Source organism: Podarcis liolepis (genome assembly GCF_965112155.1).
Source record: "Podarcis liolepis genome assembly, chromosome: 1".
Taxonomy (NCBI): Eukaryota; Metazoa; Chordata; class Lepidosauria; order Squamata; family Lacertidae; genus Podarcis; species Podarcis liolepis.
This window is the reverse complement of record NC_139554.1, coordinates 82,542,491-82,564,608: the sequence shown is the minus strand read 5'-3', so window position 1 is coordinate 82,564,608 and position 22,118 is coordinate 82,542,491. Positions and strand designations below refer to the sequence as shown.

The 22,118-nt window shown below is 45.1% G+C and overlaps 1 protein-coding gene across 8 annotated transcripts in view; it reads left to right on the top strand.

Moving 5' to 3' along the window:
- The first annotated feature begins 251 nt into the window (after nucleotides 1-251).
- Nucleotides 252-22,118, top strand: part of P2RX3 (purinergic receptor P2X 3) — a 32,563-nt gene continuing 10,696 nt past the window's right edge. The window contains exons 1-5 of one of the 8 annotated variants that reach the window (XM_083516054.1): nucleotides 252-561; nucleotides 11,825-11,960; nucleotides 20,102-20,173; nucleotides 20,792-20,855; nucleotides 21,605-21,698. In XM_083516054.1, the coding sequence (XP_083372180.1) occupies nucleotides 443-561; nucleotides 11,825-11,960; nucleotides 20,102-20,173; nucleotides 20,792-20,855; nucleotides 21,605-21,698 (485 nt within the window). In that variant the 5' untranslated portion in view covers nucleotides 252-442. Of the gene's footprint in view, nucleotides 562-10,461; nucleotides 10,545-10,946; nucleotides 11,961-14,157; nucleotides 14,218-18,182; nucleotides 18,301-20,101; nucleotides 20,174-20,791; nucleotides 20,856-21,604; nucleotides 21,699-22,118 lie in introns of those variants that run through there. The other 7 variants (XM_083516058.1, XM_083516055.1, XM_083516056.1 and 4 more) reach the window with 7 other exon arrangements.

Here is a 22,118-nt window from a genome sequence, read left to right as displayed (position 1 = left end):
TGTTGCGAAGGTCTGACACAGCAGGGGCACTATCTGTAGAGCTGGAACACCACTCAGAGGAAATGCAGCAATTGCAGATTCATTATTTAATGCTCAGATCTCTTCCATCTAGGCACTCGCTAGAATCCAATTTGTAATTGATGAGCTGGAAAGCCCCACCTTTCTCTGACTGCATCACCGGGTGTTGGGTAGGGGTGGGGGTGGGGAAAGAGATCTTATAAAAAGGGGTCCCAGCGTCTCAAGCATGCCCAGAGTAGCAGGAGACAACAGCAGGAGGGAGCCAGCAGAACTTCTTCCTTTCAAAAAGCTTCTGAATGTTCTCCCTGCGCAGATTACACCTCCGTGTCTACCACTCATAGACCCATCACAACATCCTTGACATTCCAGTCCTGTCTGCAGAACATCTTGGATTTGCTCCTCTGCGCCCAGGCTTTCCTTCGGCATGAACTGTGTGGCAAACTTCTTCACCTATGAAACCACCAAATCGGTGGTGGTAAAAAGTTGGACCATCGGCGTGATCAACCGGGCCGTCCAGCTGCTGATCATTTCCTACTTCATTGGGTGAGGGATGGCATGTGAATGGGGAAGATATATTCTCACTTGGGGGGTGGCTGTGGGAGAAGCAAGGTAAGGGCTTACACCCCACAAATCATCATCGCTCAAGAGGTGACAACTTTTTACACAAAGGTATTGGTAGAGGACAGTAGAACAAGGAAAGTGTTGGGGAAGTAACCGAGAACAGCTTGGCTACCTTAAAAATCTTGCCTTATTTTTGATGGGTGTGAGAAACCAGGTAGACAAGGCTGCTAAGTCAGGGCTTTTTTTCAGTCAGAAACACCAAAACTCAGTTCCAGCACCTCTCAGGTGGGTACCATTGCCACTGTAAGAGAAAACAAGAAAGGTGTTCATGGTGAATTCTGGTATTTCTTTTTCTAGAAAAATAGCACTGTGCCAAGTGAATGGTTCTAAATGTAACTTGTTCCTGTAAGGGAGACTTGAAATACACAGAGATTTTCACTTGGATTCTCCAAACTTGCAAAGATCTCTAAGGAAATAATAACTCACATAGGCATGCCTGTCAGCTCTGGAAAAGGAATGTGCAGTTGCAGGTGGCAGGAAGGCTTATGTGGTTCCACGAGGCTGCAGACAGTGTTGTCTCTGGCTTGTGGGGTTTGGGTAGCGGATAGAAAATGATTACCATCTCTCACAAGTCTGGAGTTGAGGAGCTGTTTGGAGAGCCAGGAGACTTGGATTCAGGGCCACAGCAAATTTTATTTGTGAAAACCCTGTTTCATCATCCTAAGGGGTTGTTGTACAAATTCATGGGCTTCTGCCCTTTGATAGCCCCAAGGAAATCATAGACAAAAAGGAGCTGCTGTTGCTGCTGCTTTTTAACTGAAGAAGTGCTTCACAATTATTTGCCTATTGTGCCATGTGTTTACCTGAGACCAAGTAGCTGAATTCATGTTGTCCCTTCAGAGACTTTGTTTGGACGTGTGATTATGTAGGCAAGCTTGTCCACACATACTGTATAGTCGTTTCTTCCAGCAAAAGGAGGATTTTGCTAACCCTTTGCACTATGTTGTGCCATTGCAAACTTGCTCCCCGAGCCAGAGCATCCAGCCCCACAGAGAGGCTAAAATTTGCTTTACCAGATGGCAAGAGGCTCCTGGTAGTTGTTTTAATTCATTCTACTTGTGGCTTTTATGGGTTGGGTGTTCATTTGAATGTGAGCAAAGAAGAGGGACACGTGCACGTTTGAACAGACAAGAGATGGGGTAGCTGCGTGTCGTTCCTGGAAAAGTAAATCTATCAGTGTGCTGAATGTGGGAGATCTGTATGAATAACTGAATCAAGGACGTGATTCATAGGTTAGTGGCAGACAGCACATGATTTGACTGCAGAAAGCCCCCTGCTCCTTCTCTCCACATCTTCAGGGAAAAAGATTAGGGAGCAGGTGATGTGAAAGAGTTCAGCTTGAGACGCTGGAGAGCCACTGTTAGTCAGAGTGGGCAGTGCTGGGCTTGATAGCGAGAAGGTCTGACCTGGTAGAAGACATCTTCCCACAGTTCTCAGGGGAGCTAGGACGGTTTGGGAAGGAGGCGATTAACAGTTCACTTAGCTGCTTTGGGATGGGTGGTTCTGTGTTCTGTTTTTCCTGAGACTGTTTATACCGGAGTAGTCTCACTGACATCTTAAAGTTGTTTCTGGGAGAAAAATATATATTGGGGGGTGGGGTAAAGGAGGGAAGCCTTTTGGGGGATGACTGCATGGTATGGTAACTCTATAAGAAGGTACATTAGTAGATTGTGAGCAGGCTGACCAACTTTAAACTACTACTTCAGCAGGAAAGGTGTGTGTGTGTGTGTGTGTGTGTGTGTGAGAGAGAGAGAGAGAGAGAGAGAGAGAGAGAGAGAGAGAGAGAGATTGTGCACATGGAGATCATAGCTACAGGAGACAACTACTATATAGGGGCAGAGGTTATGAGTAGTTGGAAATTATGGAAGCCAGCAGCTACCTGGGGAACAGTGACTGTGAAGGCCATCTGGTGGCAAAAAAAAGAAGTAATATGGAAACAGCTTTTGCTGCACACAGAGAGATGTGGGGGCGGCGGGGGCGGGGGGGGGGAATCACTGCTGGGTATCCTAGTGCCCTGGGCTTACTCTTATTGATTACAGTTAAATAGGTTCATGATATGGTTTTGCCTTACATGCGAAAGAATGTTAATGTCTCCTAATGGCCCGTGAAGGTCTCTTTATGGGAGATAATTGTTAGGAGATGGTTTCTTCTAGTTAACAGAGAGCTTTCTGGAATGAGTAGAACGGGAAAGCCAGCGGAATGAGGGGAAGACCATAAATCCTCAGTTTCCCCAGGCAAGGGGTGGGGACTGGTGTGAGATGTGTGCCTGTGTATAACAGAATAAGCACTTTTGAAACTGATATTGTTGTGAATAGGCAGCACCTATGCTCTGGAGCTTCCCGCCAATTCACATCAGGCAGGCACCTTCACTGTATTTTTTCTGTAAGCAAGCTGACCCAAACAGGTAGATGTCAATATGTTTTAATCTCTTTTTAGCTTACTCCTGATTCTAATTTTTTTAACGTTTTTAACTACTTGTTTATTTTTTACTGAGAATGAACATATATTGTCAACCCCTTAGTTTCGTTACAATCAAGCAGTACATAATATTTTTGTAAAATAAATATTTGCAGGTAAGAGGGGCAGGATTAAGCTAACAACAAAAACAAAACACCACTGCTATGAGTCAAGCAATGAAATGGAGGGCCTTGAATTTGGAGCTTTGGGGTTCAAGACTTCTAGTCTGGCCCCACATAGGTCCCTGACTGCAGGCCTCAGTCCCTGATCTGTTAAATGGAATGATGGGTTGCTTGTGAGGGTAAACTCTACAAAGTCTGCAAAGCAGATTAGTGTTGTCTAATTTCCAGGAAGTCCCATGGAGATACGGTAAGTGGGACTATCCCTGTATAAACAGTGTTGGGAAGAGGCTATAAAAGTACAATATGAAATAATAATTATGAGCTTTATTCTGGGTTGTGAAAGGGATGGTGAGAGAGGGCAGCTATATTAGCAAGTTATATGCAGAGGTGGTAGTAATATATGGGCGTTGCAACAGTGGACTCTTCCAGATGAGCATTGAACCTGAATTGTTTGTAGGACGATTAGGTGATGTCTGTTCATTGGGTATTCACTTTGATTTGTTTATCAGGACCTTAAGACGACCATTGCATCACGTGCATTTTCCCGATCACTTTCCTTATCTCAAAAAGTCCAAACTTTGGGGGTTGGGAGTGGATTTGTCATGCAGGACACCAAATCCACTTTAATTGCACAACCTGAATTTGCTGGTGTGTGATGGAATCCCACCTGAAAATAGATAGCCTGCAAGCGCTCAGTGCCAGAAGAATGGTGGGAGTTCATTTGCTTGATGAGGCACAGACTTGTTTCCTGGGCATCCTTCCAGAGGAATATGAACGGAGGGGCTGATGGCAGGAAATAGGTGGAGGCCAAGCCCCCCCACCCCACCCTCTGCCATATCAGCTTGAGTGCTTGGACTGAATTGTTCCCCACCCCAACCCTGATGTTGTTAACCAGAGTTCCATTAGCATGGATAGCCACTTGGGCCTTGCCCATTACTTTCTCTCTCCCCTATGCATACTCCCCTCTTCCGGGGGCAACACAATTTCTTATCCGCTACTGCATTGCTGGGGGAAACTCGGCTGTAAATCCTGTCTTCCCTCTCCACTCCCAGGGGTCTAACAGACTAAAGAACATTGTTCTTCTTGAGACAATTATTTAGCAGTGCAATAAATGCACAGGCTCTAATCCAGCCTTAGTTCCCTATGACTAAGGCTGCAGTCCTAAGCACATTTACTAGGGAGTGAAAACCGTCAAAATATAGTTACAGGCAGGGAGCTGTGTTGGTCTGCTGTAGTCAAAACAAAATAAAAAAATTCCTTCCAGTAGCACCTTAGAGACCAACTAAGTTTGTTATTGGTATGAGCTTTTGTGTGCATGCTCACGTCTTCAGATACCTGAAGAATCTGAAGTATCTGAAGAAGTGTGCATGCACACGAAAGCTCATACCAATAACAAACTTAGTTGGTCTCTAAGGTGCTACTGGAAGGAATTTTTTTATTTTGTTTCGACAAAGCATAGTGCAACTTACCGTATTTTTCCGTGTATAACACGCACCCGTGAATAAGACACCCCCTATTTTGGGGGACCCAAAATAAAGAAAATAGGCGGAGATTGCCTGGAGTTCTTGAGCTTTTTCGAGGGGGGATTGCCCAGGGTCGTTCAGCTTTTGTGGGGGGATTGCTGAAAATCACTTGCCACCTGAGCAACGCTTCCTATTGCACATGACACAAAAGCCACCAAACATCTGACCGCAAGCCGCCAGCAGCTGCCTATCGCCTGCCCAATTGAATTGTCGCTGCAGCAGCCAATTTTAAAAAGCCCTTGCCGCAGCCAACAATCACCCGCAATACCACCGCAGACAATCTTCAGCTCCCAGCAGCAACCAATCCCCGATCACCCCTCTGTACTACCCATGTATAAGAAGAACCCAATTTTTCAACATTAACATAATAATAAATAATAATAATAATTTTTTATTTATACCCTGTCCTCCCCAGCCAGAACCGGGCTCAGGGCAGCTAACACCAATAAAATTACAATAAAATGTTAAAGAAAAAACAGTTAAGTAAAATACGGGTTAAAATACAATTTAAAATGCAGCCTCATCTTAGTAGTAGCCCATAAATCAAAACCATAAGGGGAGGGAAACATAAGGGTCAGACTGAGTCCAAACCAAAGGCCAGGTGGAACAGCTCCATCTTGCAGGCCCTGCGGAAAGATGTCAAATCCTGCAGGGCCCTGGTCTCTTGTGACAGAGCATTCCACCAAGTCGGGGCCAGTACTGAAAAGTCCCTAGCCCTAGTTGAGACCAATCCAACCACCTTGCGGCTCGGGACCTCCAAAGTATTGTTATTTGTGGACCTTAAGGTCCTCCGCGGGGCATACCAGGAGAGGTGGTCCCATAGGTATGAGGGTCCTAGGCCACATAGGGCTTTAAAGGTCAAAACCAGCACCTTAAACCTGACCCTGTATTCCACCTGGAGTTTCTGGGTCAGCTTCAAGGGCAGCCCCGCGTAGAGCGAGTTACAATAATCAAGCCTGGATATGACTGTCACATGGATCACTGTGGCCAGATCAAGGCGAGAAAGGTAAGGGACCAACTGCTTGATACGGTGGAGATGGAAAAATGCCACCTTTGCTGTGGCTGAAACCTGCGCCTCCCTGGAAAGGGAGGCGCCGAAGGTTACACCCAAGCGTTTGACGGAAGGCATGGCACTAATTGAGCTTCCGCAAAAGATGGGAGTTGGCCCCCCAACCCCATGTTGTCCCAACCCAGCCAGAGGACCTCTGTCTTCAAAGGATTTAACTTCAACGCAGCCATCCGTAAAAAATCCTCATCTTATAAATGGAAAAGCATGGTACTTCTGCATAAATATGCATAAGATTGAGCCATCCATCTTATTGAATGCAATGTGACCTCAGTCACAAGTTGTTTCTTATAGTAGTTTCAATGGGACCCATGCTACAATGCTATGGAGACTTCCTTGGGAGTAAGCCCCCTTGAACTTACTAGGATTTACTTCCAATAAACATGCATAGGAATGGGCTATTAGTCACCACACACTGTAGCTAGATCAGGACTACAGTGTTTTACCCATCTGATGTGTGGGGTCCTTAAGGTAGTCCATATTTCAGATACTTAAACTGCAGTGTGTTGTCACTGGTAAAAATTCCCCACACCTGTGCACACACAGCACAATTGTGGGACTTGTTAGATAGCACTTGAAATCTCTCAACCGGCAAGCAAAATAACCATCCTGATTCATTTCTGTGTGATGCTATGAGCAGGGACGATTTGCAGTGGTGTTTCCCAGAGAGTTGTGGGTAGCCTGAAAGATAAGTTGCTGCTTGTGATGAGATTCTCATCACACTTTCACAGCTAGAAATGGGTTTGGGAGGGTTTTGTATAGTACTGCAAAGTTCCTTGATCTTGACACTTTGATTTGCCTGATCTGCTTCCTGACACCCCCTTCTTTGAGGCTTCTCACTACACCTGTAGCTGGCCTGCCCTTTTAAACGGGTGTTCAGCTTATCCACTTTGTGCTGCCTTCTGAGCCAGAAAGCTCAAGAGGATTGCTTCCTTACTGGAAGAAGAACGCATCAGCAACACAAACTCAAAAGTGATACTGCCTTTGGCTAATCTTTTGCCTAATGAATGTACAGAACGGATATACCCTTGGCCACAAGAATAAAGTGCCGTTTGGTAGCAGTCTCACTTAGCGCTGTCTCAGAATTCTGTTGCATCCCATGCAAAATCAAAGGTTAGCCATCTCACTAGCCTACTTGGGATGTTTGGCAATAGGTAATTGCTGCCTTGCTATCCAAAAATAATAAATAGAATGTGTGTTTATGATTGATTGATTGATTGATTGATTGATCAATTGATTGATTGCATTTAAATCTCATCTATCCTCCAAGGAACTTAAGAGTGGTATACATGGTTCTCTACAGTCACATTTTCTCCTCACAACAATCTTGTGGGGTAGGTTAGGCCGAAAGATCACAACTGGCCCAAGGTCACTCAGTGAACTTCCTGACTGTGAAGGGATTTGAACCCTGGTCTTCCAGGTCCTATTCCAACACTCTAACCAGTAGGTAATATATCTTACCTCTGTGGAAGGAGAATGTGCACGTCTGGCTATGTGTAGTTCTCCATCAGGCCCCAGGATCAGCAGCACAGTAGAAGCGCAACTCAGGGGAGCACAGTTCCATGATATTTATTCCAAGTAGGATGAGGGCTATCAGGTGCCAGAGTAATTGACAGACTTTCCTTGTTTTGGCAAGTGACTGAGATGACAGTGAGGTTTTCCAGTTTGCGTGTGGCAGAATAACAGAAGTCAGAGAATTAGGGAAATAAGCAAAGAACAGATACTCCTTTCCTTTTCTCTAAAGGATGCCAACTTCATGCTAGTGGTTTGAACTTCTTTGCAATAATGTTTGCATTTCTTTTCTTTTCCCCCTGGTTAAATCATATCTCTTCTGCCAGGCATCTGACAGCTGGATGATGACCTATTCAGGGTGTTTTTTTCCAGCTGGAACCAGTGATTTTTTTCCTGGGGGGACGCATACCCCTAAACATTTTGTGAATCTAAGTTTGGCCTCATTGAGGGGCAGTATTTCAATATGAGTAGGAAAATGAGAGTAGCCCTAAACATTTTTTTAGGAAAAAAACAGTGGCCAGAACTCAGTTCCGGCACCTGTCAGGTGAGTGCCATTGCCATTCTAAGAGAACAAGGGAGGAGTTCATTGTGAGTTCTAGCACCTCTTTTCCTAGAAAAATAGCACTGGACCTATTGGATTAAACGTTCCTCTGCTGAGTTTGTGCCTACATTTTTGGGCTCCACTTAAGGGTTTGGTTGTGAACTTCCTGCAGGTATTGCTGCGTGAGCCATCATGACAAGCTCCCACACTCCAGCCTTTAGGTGCCTGTGATGCCTTATTAGATTCTGCACAGCTCAAAAGGATACATGATACTCCTGTACAAACCACAATTAGTTGCCGGCTCTATGCAGGCTCTCAAGTTAACACATGTAGATTGGGGATGCTGCATGTCACAGCAATTCTTTACTCACTTAGCATGGAAGGCCTTTCAAAGAGAATTGGACATATTCATGGAGGATAAGGCTGTCCGTGAGCAGCAGCTGTGTTGTTGGCTGTGCACTTCCTCCACCATCGGAGACAGCATTTCTCTGAATACCAAGTGGGGAGAATTACAAGTGGGGAGAGTGCTATTTTCATTCTGGTCCTGCTTTGGGGGGCTTCCCATGGGCATCTGGTTGGTCACTGAGAAAGCAGGATGCAGGACAAGACGTACCTTTGACCTGACCCAGAAAGGTGTCTCTTCTTACCGTCTTATGTTCTTACATAGTAAACATGGATTGAAAAGGCTCTTGAGTCACACGTTGCAGGTACTGCTAACCCCCCCTTCGCAGGGTTTCATTTGGCTCACAGCCTAGCAAAGCATTTGTAGTCTGTGTAATGGACATGCTGCTCAAAGCTGGTGCATGGAGTCTAGGAATTGGCATGACATTGATTGTACCACAAAGCATGAAATATGTTCGTGGTCATGGATTCCATTAGCTTCTGAGGAACCTTCAGGAACTTCCATTTTACTAAAAGGCAGGTTTGTAACTCGTGATTGTGGGGGAAACTCCATGCTTATGTTCTAAATTAGGGCAAGAAAAAGAAAAGGGGGGCTGGGTAAGTATTTGGGGAAGGGGACTTCTGAGATCCAGCTACTGAACTTTTCCCTACGCAAACAGATCAATCCCATCCCAAGGAAAGGGGATCAAATCATTCCCCCCACTAAATATTTAAATCAGGAGACCCCCGCCAAATGGAGAGTTTAAGTAGGTAGACACTTGAAAGCGCTATGCTCTTGTTAGCCCTCATCTCACACCTTGTTGGTGTCCGTCTGTCTCGGGAGACAATGGAGGAGTGTGCCTTTGGGGGTGAAGTCAAACTGATAGAAGGTTGCAATGCCTGCTGTGGCTGTGGAGAATGATGTGGGAGAGACATGTTTTGTTGCAGCTGAGGCAGATGAAGGCGTCTGGTTGGTTGTGCTGCTGCAGATGCACCGTGGCATAAATCAGGAGACACCCCCCCAAACAGAGAGTTTAGGTACGCACGCACTTGAAAGCACTATGCTCATGTTAGCCATCATCTTACAGCAGTAGGAGGATATCCCATCACCCCCCTAATGGAGACAGGATGCATTGCCATAGAAGGGATAGAATTGGCTACATTCGCTGGATGGGTATGGTATGGTTCAGATGCCAGGGTGAGGGAAAGTACATGGCCTTCCTAAAATGAAAGGTTCATAAAATGGCAAGATTATTATTGCAGGGTGATAGTATATACCCAGCTTTTACCAATCTGGCCCCCAAATGTTTTGGACTACAACTCCCATGAGCTCTAGCAAGCATAGGCTGATGGTAGTTGTAGCCCAGAACTTTGAATGGGGGCCAGGCTGGTATAACCCATCTAGTGTCTGACTTTCTCTTGCCTGCTGCCGCACTGGAGTAATGTGCTGGGGTTGTTTTTAGCCTCCCTAGTTTGTAACTACCAAGTAGTCAATATAAAACGGTGTTGACCCAGCAAAGAAGTTGTTGTCACCATTTCTGAGCCTCTTGCTGGCAAAGTCTATTCCACACAACAGTTGCAAATATCAGCATCTTTGCTAGACGGACAGGGCATTTTCCCCAGTGACAAAACTGGGGTGGCCTGAGTGCTGGGGAAATGTGTGACATCCCTTCAATAAAAGCTCTTCCTCAAAAGGAGGGGACTGGATCCTGTGCGTATGTTGCCTACAACAGCAAAACTCCAGTCTTTGACCAAGGCAGTAGGAAAGGAGTGATGTAAGATAGGATAAACCCTTCTACTTCTTCTGAGTTGATCAAACAGAGGGAAATAAATGGACCATTTAACTGAACTGCCAGCTTCATTTCAAAATGACCGTGTGCTTAATGTTGTTAGCATTTTACCAAGTTCTAAGTGGGTATGGAAGGGGGGAGATATCTAATTTAATTTGATCCATTAGTGGCTTCCAACCTTGAATGTTGGCATCTGATACTTCATGAGGGTTTTTTTCCCCTCTCCTTTGTGATGTTCAAAGGCTGTCATTCTGGCATGGATGGGATGGCATCAGCTGTGCTTGGCTCACATGGTCTTCTTGAGCAAGGGAAAGGATGAACAAGGAAGTGATGTCTCATAGCGGAGGCCATTTTTTAATCTCTAGGCAACCAAAGAGGGATCCAGCAGGGAGACTGAATCCCTCAGGCTGGAAATTAGCTGCAAACATTTAGCCGGGAAGATAATTGGCAGTTGGAACAGTTTGCCAATGGATGTGCTTGATTCAGCGCTAGATGTCTGATATCCCATAAAAGGTACAGACACTATCTAAGAATTACTGGAGGAATAATATATGCACCCTGCTGTATGCCGGGAATCAGACTGATGATAGAAAGGCCCTTTACAATCTGTGATTCACTGAAACCCAAATTAGACAAATTGCATTACAGATTGCATTCTTAAGCACATGCTCTTATTGGGGAGCAGGCTTAATTGAAATCAGTGGGATGTGCTGTTGAGTAAATGTGTTCAGGTGACATTTTTCCATTTGGCCAGTGCTGATATGCTCCCTGGCTTCCTTCTTGGTAAAGTCACCGTTGTCAGAGCCATCAGCTGCATACATGGATGGCATTTCTATATATCGCTGTGATAAATCAATATAAGTCTGAGCGCTAGAGGGCAGCACCCAACAAAAAATGAGATGCGAAGTAAAAATTGCCTTACAATTTGGTTTGGACAAAAACATTCTTTTAAACGCCCTCCTACAGGGCTTATCGTCATTTATTGCCTAGCAGGGAGGCCTGTTGTGGGAAACAGCATTTTTTTTGGAAGCAAAAACTGGGAGGGATCTACTATTATGGGGCAGGGGGCTAATGGTATAGATAGGACAACGTCTGAACTGGAAAATAGTATGTTTATGGTTCAAACTTCATTTTAAAAGGACCTGAAAGCCTCACATCATCACTTCCTTTGCTTGCCAGAGCAAGCAGAAGCTGTCAATTACCCCTGCGCTCCAGCAGATCACCTCATCACTCCTTCTCTGAAGAAAGCCCCCAACCCCCCAATTCTCATAACAAGGCAACCAGAAGAGGCTTTTGAAATGCCAAACAAATTCATAACATCTGTACTGACTGCAATAGAAATGGATTACGCCCACAGGGAGGGAGCTGGAGACCCCAAAATGAGATAACCGGCTGGCAACAGCTGGGAGAATGTGGAAGATGTGACCTCGCTACCACAGGGCTATGCAGAAGCATGAGGAGAAACTACTTGGCCCCAAGATCTAGTAGTCATAGGAAGCTATTCCATCAACAATGCTAATGCTTAGGACACCAAAACAGGGGTAAGCCATGTGCTGGACTCCAGCTCCCATTATCTCTGACCATTGGCCATGCTGAATGCAGCTGGAGCCCAACAGCAGTGGGAGCACACTAAGTTAGCTAACCTTGCAGTAAAAGATCAGGGTGGTTTTTGCTCATGTAAATTAGTCCACCATTATTTTCTGTGTCTTGTCATTTCATACAAGGCATTCCTAGCCCTAGAGGGCTTGCTAACTGGTTTATCCCCTCCCTCCCCCCCCGCCCCCGTTCCACAGGTGGGTGTTCTTGCACGAGAAGGCCTACCAAATAAGAGACACCTCCATTGAGTCCTCTGTGGTGACCAAGGTGAAAGGCTTTGGCAAGTACAGTAACCAGGTCATGGACACGGCTGATTATGTTACGCCTCCACAGGTAAGCCTTCACAAAGTTCTCGGGGAGGGAGTTGGGTTGAAAGGGTATGGAGCTCTCCTGAGGCTGAAAGATGGGTAGGCCATTTGGTTTGTTGATGTCTGGATAAATTGATCATTTTTATTTTTGTCATCATGATTTCAATTTAATAGTCGCTTGCTATGTAAGGAGTCTCTAAGTTACTTGAGAGCATAAAGTATAATATAAAATCAGAAAAAAGCAATACAAGCTATACAATAACCCATAGCACAGACCCAATAAAGCAGCAGCAAAACCCTTCAGCAGCAGAGTATGGCTTCAACAATAACTTGGGGTGGGGGGGGTAATGTGGCTCCCCTCTCAGAAAAATATTCCCTGGTATAGTTTGTGCATGACTGTGCATCACTTTCTGTAAGAGAGATTACTATATACCTGATTACTAGCAAGGGAATGCATATGCTGACTGATTCCATGTAATAACATTGTTTGTGAAGTCCTAGAATGTCCTAGAACCGTGGTTCCCAAAATGGGGCACACGCCCCACAGGGGGGCAATTTGATTTTTAAGGGGGGCAATTCGAGAATGAGTTATTAACAGTGAATGGCCTTTTAGGCTTCCTCCACGTGAATATGAGTTCACTTTTTGAATAATAATAATTATATGTAACGGGGGGGGGTCAGGATTTTAGAGATGCTTAGGTGGGGCATGGCCAAAAACAGGTTGGGAACCACTGTTCTAGAATGACCCATTCAGCATGGTCGGCCTGCCCATGAGGCTGGTTGAAGTAGCTGCCTCAGGTGGTGGAAGTTGAAAAGACAGTACCCCATGGGTGCCCCCGGCCGTGCCACCAGTGGAGAAGTAGCAATAGCAGCAGCATCGCTTCTCTACCAGTGGCTGTCCTTCAGCTTCCCAGGTATGGGTGACACGTTCCCATTTCATCTCAGGAGGCAAAACAGGACGCACTGCCCCTGCCATTCAGTCATACGAATCACCCCTTGAGGTTGCAGCCATCAAGTGCTAAATGTGCAGGCATGAACCAGATATACATACTTAATATTTTAATGGTGCAAATGAGCCATTTGTGTTTGCACATAAATAGTAAATGGAAAAGGATCAGGGCCTACGGTGTCTGTATTTTAAAAGAACAAACATGGCTGCACAATTTCACATTTTCAGTTGTGAGTATTTCTTGCCCTGGGGATTCACACCTGAGTGCAAACCTTGTTTAAAGCACTTCTAAATGCCTTCTTGGAAAATAAGTGTCTTAATGATTTCATGCTTGCTCACTTGCCACGGCAAACGGTGCCATAAAGGAAGATTGTGGGGCAAAAAAAATGAGAGGCAAAAGAAGAATGGGGCAAAAAAAATGAGAGGCACAAATACAAGATGGGTGACACCTGGCTTGAGAGCAGTACATGTGAAAAGGATCTAGGAGTCTTGGTTGACCACAAACTTGACATGAGCCAACAGTGTGACGCGGCAGCTAAAAAAGCCAATGCAATTCTGGGCTGCATCAATAGGAGCATAGCATCTAGATCAAGGGAAGTAATAGTGCCACTGTATTCTGCTCTGGTCAGACCTCACCTGGAGTACTGTGTCCAGTTCTGGGCACCACAATTCAAGAAGGACACTGACAAACTGGAACGTGTCCAGAGGAGGGCAACCAAAATGGTCAAAGGCCTGGAAACAATGCCTTATGAGGAACGGCTAAGGGAGCTGGGCATGTTTAGCCTGGAGAAGAGGAGGTTAAGGGGTGATATGATAGCCATGTTCAAATATATAAAAGGATGTCACATAGAGGAGGGAGAAAGGTTGTTTTCTGCTGCTCCAGACAAGCGTACACGGAGCAATGGATCCAAACTACAAGAAAGAAGATTCCACCTAAACATTAGGAAGAACTTCCTGACAGTAAGAGCTGTTCGACAGTGGAATTTGCTGCCAAGGAGTGTGGTGGAGTCTCCTACTTTGGAGGTCTTTAAGCAGAGGCTTGACAACCATATGTCAGGAGTGCTCTGATGGTGTTTCCTGCTTGGCAGGGGGTTGGACTCGATGGCCCTTGTGGTCTCTTCCAACTCTATGATTCTATGATTCTATGATTCTATGATTGTTGGTAGCAATACAGTACAGATGAAGGTATGAAGAGCCTTTCTTGTGGCTCTAAGGCAGCAAGTAACTGGCATCAGCAGAACTGTAGATAAAAGTTTATTGGAGTCTTGAGTCGGAATATTCTATGGATATGCGTTCAGATTTCATTGTACCTTCAGCATCAAATCTGAGACAGGTCAGTGAGCACAAGCAATTTGTGTTCTAAATATATACACCCTGTACTTCTCAGGACCGCAGATAACCCTTCTATGCTGTTCCCCCCCAACCCCATTGGAACTGTAACAGAGTTCTAACGTTGCTCTCATGTTCCCCAACTGAGCAGGAAATTCCCAAAACATGCTCAGGCCTATTAGGAATACAAAGAATGCAGAAGAAGAGTTCCATGAACAGAAAACATTGCGGGTAAGAACATGAGCTGTTCCCACTCCCCACCCCCCAAAGATGATAGGAGCAACTGCTCCGAATTCTGGAGCCACCAACTTTGTCCCAGTTGTTTCTGATTTTTGCTGCATGTTGCAGTGAAACTGTTGGATGGGGTGGAATCCAAGAGTAAGGCTTAGTCAAGGATATGGCGTCCTGAGGTCCCTGCCAGCTTTTGCAAGTGGACTGAACCCGGGCAGCTGAATGTGGACCTCTGCCGGGGAGTTGGGGGCAACAGGATAGGATTGTCAATTCGTTTGACTTAGTCAACACAAACTGAGTTTTCATGGGACGTAATAAAAGAGCATTCATGTTCATTTATTTGATTTTAAAATCTTTAAACTGCCCTTTGTCCAGACAAATCCCTGGGTAGTGTAGAATAAGAATAATACACTGTTGTGTGCCACCCCAATATCCAATCGGTGTGAGATTTCGGGGGTTCCAGGCGCTTACCCAAGGTTTGTGCTTCCTTTGGAAAGAGGGACAGCGGAGATTGTGGTGTTGTTATGATATATGGCTTATTTACACATATATACAACCTGAGCCTACGATGGAGGTTTTCACAGCATTAACACTCCAAGAGGGCCTTGTTTATCCCATAGCCACAGCCTTGCATTCACACACAAATCAAGCATCACTCTGACTTTCTGGCTTCCCAGCATGCAGCATTTTTCCAGCTTCTAGCTCAGACCCTGCAATTCTTCACTCTCACCTTTGTCTTTCTAACTACCAGCAAGTTTGGCATCTGGCACAGATCCACTTCCTTTGTTCTCTTAATGTCTCCATCACCTAGGCTATCACCTCACCAGGAAGCTAGCCTGACTCTTCTAGGAATTTTAATCCCTGCTTATATTACACTTGCTGGACAGGGGATAGAAGAGTTTCAGCATACAGCCTACTCCCCGCCCTCCCACCACCAGCCAACTCATAACAATACAGTAGAATCAAAACAGAATTCATCATAATAAAGATACACACACCCATTCCCTGTTACACCCCACTCAACTCCCTGCAAATACCACATACTCTTTTTTAAAAAATAAATTTTATTTTCCAATTTTTCCCCAATAGTATTTTGACATAAATACAATCCAATTTCAACAAATATATGTAAATACCACAGTCTTAAACTGGCATCAAATAAATTGTGAAGTCAACCTTTTTTGGGGGGAGGGGGGGATTGCCATGTCAAATGGGTCCTGTGCTGTTTATGGCCTTAAAAGTATGCACCAGGACCCATCCGTATTTCTTAATGACTTTTTATGGTCTCCTGAATGGGCAGTTTGTCAGCAGGGCTGGAATATGGGACGGTTCTCTGCAGTTGTGTACATGAGAAACAGCACTGGCAATTTAAATAGGCAACAAAAACAGACTGGCAGGATGGGGAGAAAGTCAGGCTCTTGTGGTTGGCTGGAGTTAGCTGGAACTGGAACTGGGGTGTTCAGCAGCTGCTACCTACGTGTGGGATGTCTGTTTGCCTCCAGTCTGCTTGCCTATTTGAAGGGGGAGGGGGACAAATATTGCAAAGAAAACCAGAACTCAGTTGCTTTTGTACACAGGGAGAACTCATCCCGGCAGCACAGCACCTGAAGCTCTTTACCACTCAGGGAAACAGCAAATGTGTAATCTCCTAGCACACACCTTCCTCCATGAGGGGTGAGGATCAACTGTCTCCCTCCCCCCTTTGCTTGGTTCTAGACCAGGGGTCAGCAAACTTTTTCAGCAGGGGGCCGGTCCACTGTCCCTCAGACCTTGGGGGGGCCAGACTATATTTTTGGAGGGAAATGAACAAATTCCTATGCCCCACAAATAACCCAGAGATGCATTTTAAATAAAAGCACACATTCTACTCATGTGAAAACACGCTGATTCCCGGACCATACACGGGCTGGACTTAGAAGGCGATTGAGGTGGATCCAGCCCCTGGGCCTTAGTTTGCTTGCCCATGTGCTAGACTGAGCAGTTTGCATTCCTTCATCCTTAAGCATTTTTAGAAAATTATCTGAAGGCATTTCCTGTTCTGCATGGCAGGTCATGGGTCAGGAATGTTGGGTGGCTGTGACGGGGCCGCCCATCTCCTGGGCCCAGTGCTCCTGATGCTGAAGGAGCTGCAGCCAACATTTCAACTCCCTGCCCAGTTTCTATTGGGGAATTAGGGGGGGGATTTAAATGGCGGCTCCCAGCCACAGGCAGTGCTTGCCAGCTAGAGCACTGTGTCATGTTACACCCCCAGCATCTGTCACCAAGGTAAAGATGGGGGGGTTAAGGTGAAATACAGCAGCATGCAAGTTGTTGTATTTGAACATCATTAATGGATTATAGTATGCTTTGCTGTTTGTCTTATGGTTCAGTTTTCCTGCACCCCGCCCCCCACAAAAATGGGTAACACATATATTTGATACATTAAGTTAATTTTGTTTTTGTTTTTAAATAATAAAAAAAGACGGCACCTGAACAGGGTAGAAAATCATTCTGGCTTGCTGCTGTGCCTTTTAACAGCATCTTAATCAGCAGAGATCAGCAAATGAAACCTTTTATGTCCTGGAGATAAGCATAATAATCTGCTAATGTCTTTACAGCTACAGTGGTACCTTGGTTCTCGAACTTAATCTGTTCCAGGAGTCCATTTGACTCCCAAAACTGTTTGAAAACCAAGGCGCAGCTTCCAATTGGCTGCAGGAGCTTCCTGCACTCGAGCGGAAGCCGCACTGGACGTTTGGCTTCCGAAAAGCATTTGTGAATCGGAACACTTACTTATGGGTTTTCAGAGTTCAGGAGCCAATTTGCTCGACAACTAAACCATTTGAGAACCAAGGTAGCACTGTATTCATAAAGGTACCACTGTATTAAAATAAAGGACGGAGATGGTGTACACAACATCACTTTTTGGCTGTGGAAACATCCACTGCACTCCCACTGGTGTTCAGAACACAGTGTGCACACAACATTAGCCGCAATCCATATCTTTCCTGCACCCTATCTCTCCCCCCCCCTAAATAGTGTGTTTTAATGTGTTTCCTCCCAAACCAAATTCGATCCAATATCGATTCAACAAAAAGGACAACCTTGCTGCTTTTTAAGCTGGTAACATGTACACGGTTCTTTTCTCATTTTGGATCGAAGCTGGTTTGGGTAAAATACATCAAAACTCAAGATTTTGTAAGGAACGGCAGGACTGATACAAGATAAATATGGATTGTGGCTAATGTGTGTATCCTGCTTTTCAAACCAGCAGTGGGAGTGCACTCTAAACGGAGTAAAGGGAATGTGCGGGTCAGTGAAGGCTTAGACATGGAGGGGACACCTCCAAACTCCAGCATCAGCCAGTGCCGAGCATCTTTTCAGAGAGCTGCAAGGGGGAGGAAGAATCGGCAAAAAATGCTTTCCCCCTTCCTTCAGCAGAAACACCCCAACAGTGGAACTGTGCTCATAGGAGCTCAAGTTCTAAGCCACATGTTTCAATTTTGCTTGCCGAAAACTGCAACAGGGGAGACGAACTGCCATAAAATGTTTTGGAAACTCTGAGTAACCTTTTTTCATTGGCAGACGTGGGAAAGTTGTGGTGCAGAAGAGAACTTTCCTTCTTAACTTATTGGAAAATTCAGAGTAATTCCAAGCACAGAAACCAGCTCTGTTTTTGTTTTCCTGCCCAGTCCCGAGGCAGATGCTTGAAAAAGGGAAACTCATTTTCTCCTAAGAGTTGCGGCTTCTTATTTCCAGACTTGACATTCCAGAACATAAGGGCTGCTCTGTGCTGTTTGTTTCAAGGTGGGACCTTGTTTCAGGATCACTTTACGTGGAAATTTAGTTACTCCATTTTATGAACCAGGGATTCCAGGTAAGCTGTGTGGGAGAGGGGGAGATTCGAACTTGCGTCTCCCCAGTTTCATGCCAATACTCTAACCACTACACCACATTGCCTCTCTTACTTTTGTTTGTCCATCTATGTATGCATTGTGAGGAGCCAGGATCAAGCTCAATTCCTATTGCCTGTGTGAAAAATGCATCTGCAAGCATTTAGTTTTTTTAATCGTGTGAACACCTTTAGGTATTTAGGCGCCCCTAGGTGTGGAACATTTTACAAGTGTGCCATACAAATCCTTAGATTATATTGAAATTACACAGCTTTAAAAAAGTTATTCTTTATTGAAAAATTAAAAGGATTTTTGTACCCAGTATAAAGTTACAAGTGAAAAGAATAACAATTTTTAAAGTAGTAGATAGGTAGCCGTGTTGGTCTGCCATAGTCAAAATAAAAAAATTCCTTCCAGTAGCACCTTAAAGACCAACTAAGTTAGTTCTTGGTATGAGCTTTCGTGTGCATGCACACTTCTTCAGATACACTGCTAGTGTATCTGAAGAAGTGTGCATGCACACGAAAGCTCATACCAAGAACTAACTTAGTTGGTCTTTAAGGTGCTACTGGAAGGAATTTTTTTATTTTAACAATTTTTAAAATATACCTGTGAAAAAAAGATTGTACTTATCCTAAACTTAACCTAATACTGTGTTTGTACAGATGATTTCTAAATATTGTTAATTTTGTCCTTGGCAAGTCTAGATTTGTACTTGTTTGTCTATTCCCAGTAACAAGGGCTGGTGGACTGGCTGGCTGGACTCCCTCGCCCACTTGCTTACTCCAAGGCCACTTCAGCTCCTGGCAACCAGTACCCCCTGGCCAGCCCCAGAGGCACCATTCGCCTGGGGAACTTGTGGCCAGGGCTGGTGCAATAAACAGCTGTGCAAGCCTTTGAGAAGCAGAGACTTCAGAAGGCATCAGAGGAGGGAGGGAAGAAAAGTCAGAACAGTGCCACGGCACACTGGTTGAAAACCACTGGTGTACAGGATGCAGGTTCTCTGCACAAGTTCCCTTTCAAATGTTAAATGCAAAAGTGACTGTGCATATGGCTGAGTAGCTATATAATAATAATAATAATAATAATAATTAATAATAATAATTTATTTATATCCCGCCCATCTGGCTGAGCTTCCCCAGCCACACTGGGTGGCTTCCAATCAAGTGTTAAAAACAATACAGCATTAAAGCTTAACCCTTTCTGATGAAAAAAATCCTCCCCAGCAACTTTTCTCCCTGGGAAGGAAGGGTACCCCCCAAACCTTTTCCTCCCCAGTGGTGGAAAAGCTTGAGTGAGTGCTCAAGGGAGGGAGAGGGAGGGGGTTTTACAAAGAAAAAGAAAAGTGTTGTTGTTTTTAAAAAATATATGCACAATTGCATCTCCTTTCCAATTCGTTGCCTCAGGGTCTTATTTTTAAAATTCTAATCCATTGCAAAAATAGTCACAGGTCTGGTATGGTGAATTTTTGCAAACTTATTGAGAGTTGGTTGCAGCTGACTAACATTGGTCGATGTGGACAGGCAGGCTCATAAAAAAATGTTTGCTTGTCCCAGTCTCTTAGTCTGTGCTTTGATCCTTGCCTGGGTGTTCTCTGATTCTTTCCCACCCATTGCTTCACTTGGCATACTCTTCAACTTGTCATTTGGGTTTAATTTTGCATTTTATTTTCTTGGTCTGTGACCGCGGTAACTCATTTGTTCACCATTCTTCTGTCTTTGTGCCCTTCCTTGCGACAACGTGAACTTTTCCCTCCTTTCCCTCCCTGCTCCCACCTGCTCCTAGGGAACATCGGTCTTTGTGATCATCACCAAACTCATTGTGACGAAGAACCAGTTCCAAGGCGTCTGCCCTGATGTAAGCAGGTCAGGCAAGAGAGGGTGAAGGGAGGTGGCCTGGGGCTGTGGTTTCTCCTGCCATGTCTTCCGGGCTCTAGACAAAAAGGGGCTTAGCCTTTGGTGCTTCCCTCCTTAGCTATTCCTTTGAGAAGACTATCCTGGTGGCAGAGGAAGCTTTGCAGCAGAAGCTGTCAGTGTGCTGGGGCAGAGCTGCATGACGCCATGTAGCTTGCTTGAAGCGGATGTGCTGGGGCACAGTGGCAGCAACGTGGGCACAGCCAATCCGGTGTTCTTGCTGGTGGCAGCTCTGACGTTCCGCACTGGCCTGTTCATTTTGGAGTATAAAAAGCTGCCTTCACCGTCTAGCTCAGAACTGCTCACACTAATTGGCTACATTGGTGGCAGAGAAAGGGGCGGGGTGGAGTTCATGGATTTTATTAATGGGCTCCTTCCCTCCAAAAAAGAAATTTAAGGACTGATGGTGAATGAGACAGGGATCGGGAGCTAAGATATTCTTAGCTCCCTCTGGAGTCTGAGCATCTCAGAACAGGAGGACAAGGTAACTGGGAACTAATATTGGAAACATTAGAGGTTTCTTCTCTCTGCCCATCTCTTCTCTTTCCTGTTTCATAAATAGCCGGGGTACAAGTGCAAGGGGGACAAAGACTGCAAGAAGCCCGTCCCCACCGCCACAGGAGCAGGTAAGCAACAGACAACAGACAAGGAAGGAGCGATGTACAAATGAAAGGCTTGTTTTTACCTTTCATTGTCACTGTGAAATGTAATGACTTTGGCTCATCGTTGGCAGAATGATCTATACACCATTGACCTACTTTTTTCATACTGAATGGTCTGAGGGCACATGAATGATGCTGTGACAGTAGGGGGGGGGAGCCAAGCAGGGGCTGGTTGGTACTTGGATTGCTCTGTACAGAATTTTATTTTTAGAACAATTTCTGGGATGACGGGAAGGATAAATAGTTGGAATGTGTGGAACTTATTTTCCCCACCATACGTTCTTGAGTTGTGTTGAAACAAGGCTGGTGGACAGGCATCCAGCACAGGAAAAACTGTGGTTTAAAAAGAATAATGTGGCTTTAGAGATTATTTTGATTAAGACTGTCCACAGGCTCCAGCTGAATCAGCTCCCAAACCAAATCAGGCCAATTCAGGTTGACCTGGGGTTCAGCCAGGTTGAGGCAGTCATGGATTGCCCCACAGTGGATTGGATGTGCTTGATTAAAAGGCAGGTGGTTGGGTGGCGGCTGAGGAGAGTGTGGAGACTGCAATGGGCCCCTTATAATGAGCTGGAGAGTTCCATCCAGTTTTGCTATTTGAGGTGAACTACAAATTCTCAAGTAATCTTTGAATGAAGGCATGGCTTCCTGACATGCTGAGCTTTGCTTTTTTTTACCATGACATTTCCCTGATGGAGTGTTTCCTTCTGCAGGGATCCTGACGGGCCGATGTGTTAATTACAATTCCACTTTCCAGACCTGTCAGATCCAGGGTTGGTGCCCAGCAGAGGTGGACAATGTAAACGTGTAAGTGCTTGGACCATGATTATTTCAAAGAGAAGGAACATTGACCCCACTGTGAACCTTCAATCAGAGCTGGCACCCTAGTCAACTGACTAGTCAAATAATGCCCAGCAGACCCGCCAACTCTTGCCTGTAGTCAAATATTTCTTGAGGCCAAAAATGTCCTTGCGTAGGTGGTGGCTTAGCTTTTCCATTCGTTTTAATCTGACATGGAAGGACAGGGTGGTTCTTTGACAGTTATCCCAGTACTGATCCAGTGCCTTCTTAAGACTTCCAGCTTCAGGTGACGTGAGCATCATAACCAGGCCCCAACTGGTGGATGCATGAAATGTCTTAGTGCCTCACAGACAAGTATAGGCTTGTTCCTGATTTAAAATGAGGAAATCCCCCATATACGGCAATTTAAAAAAAAAAAATTGCACA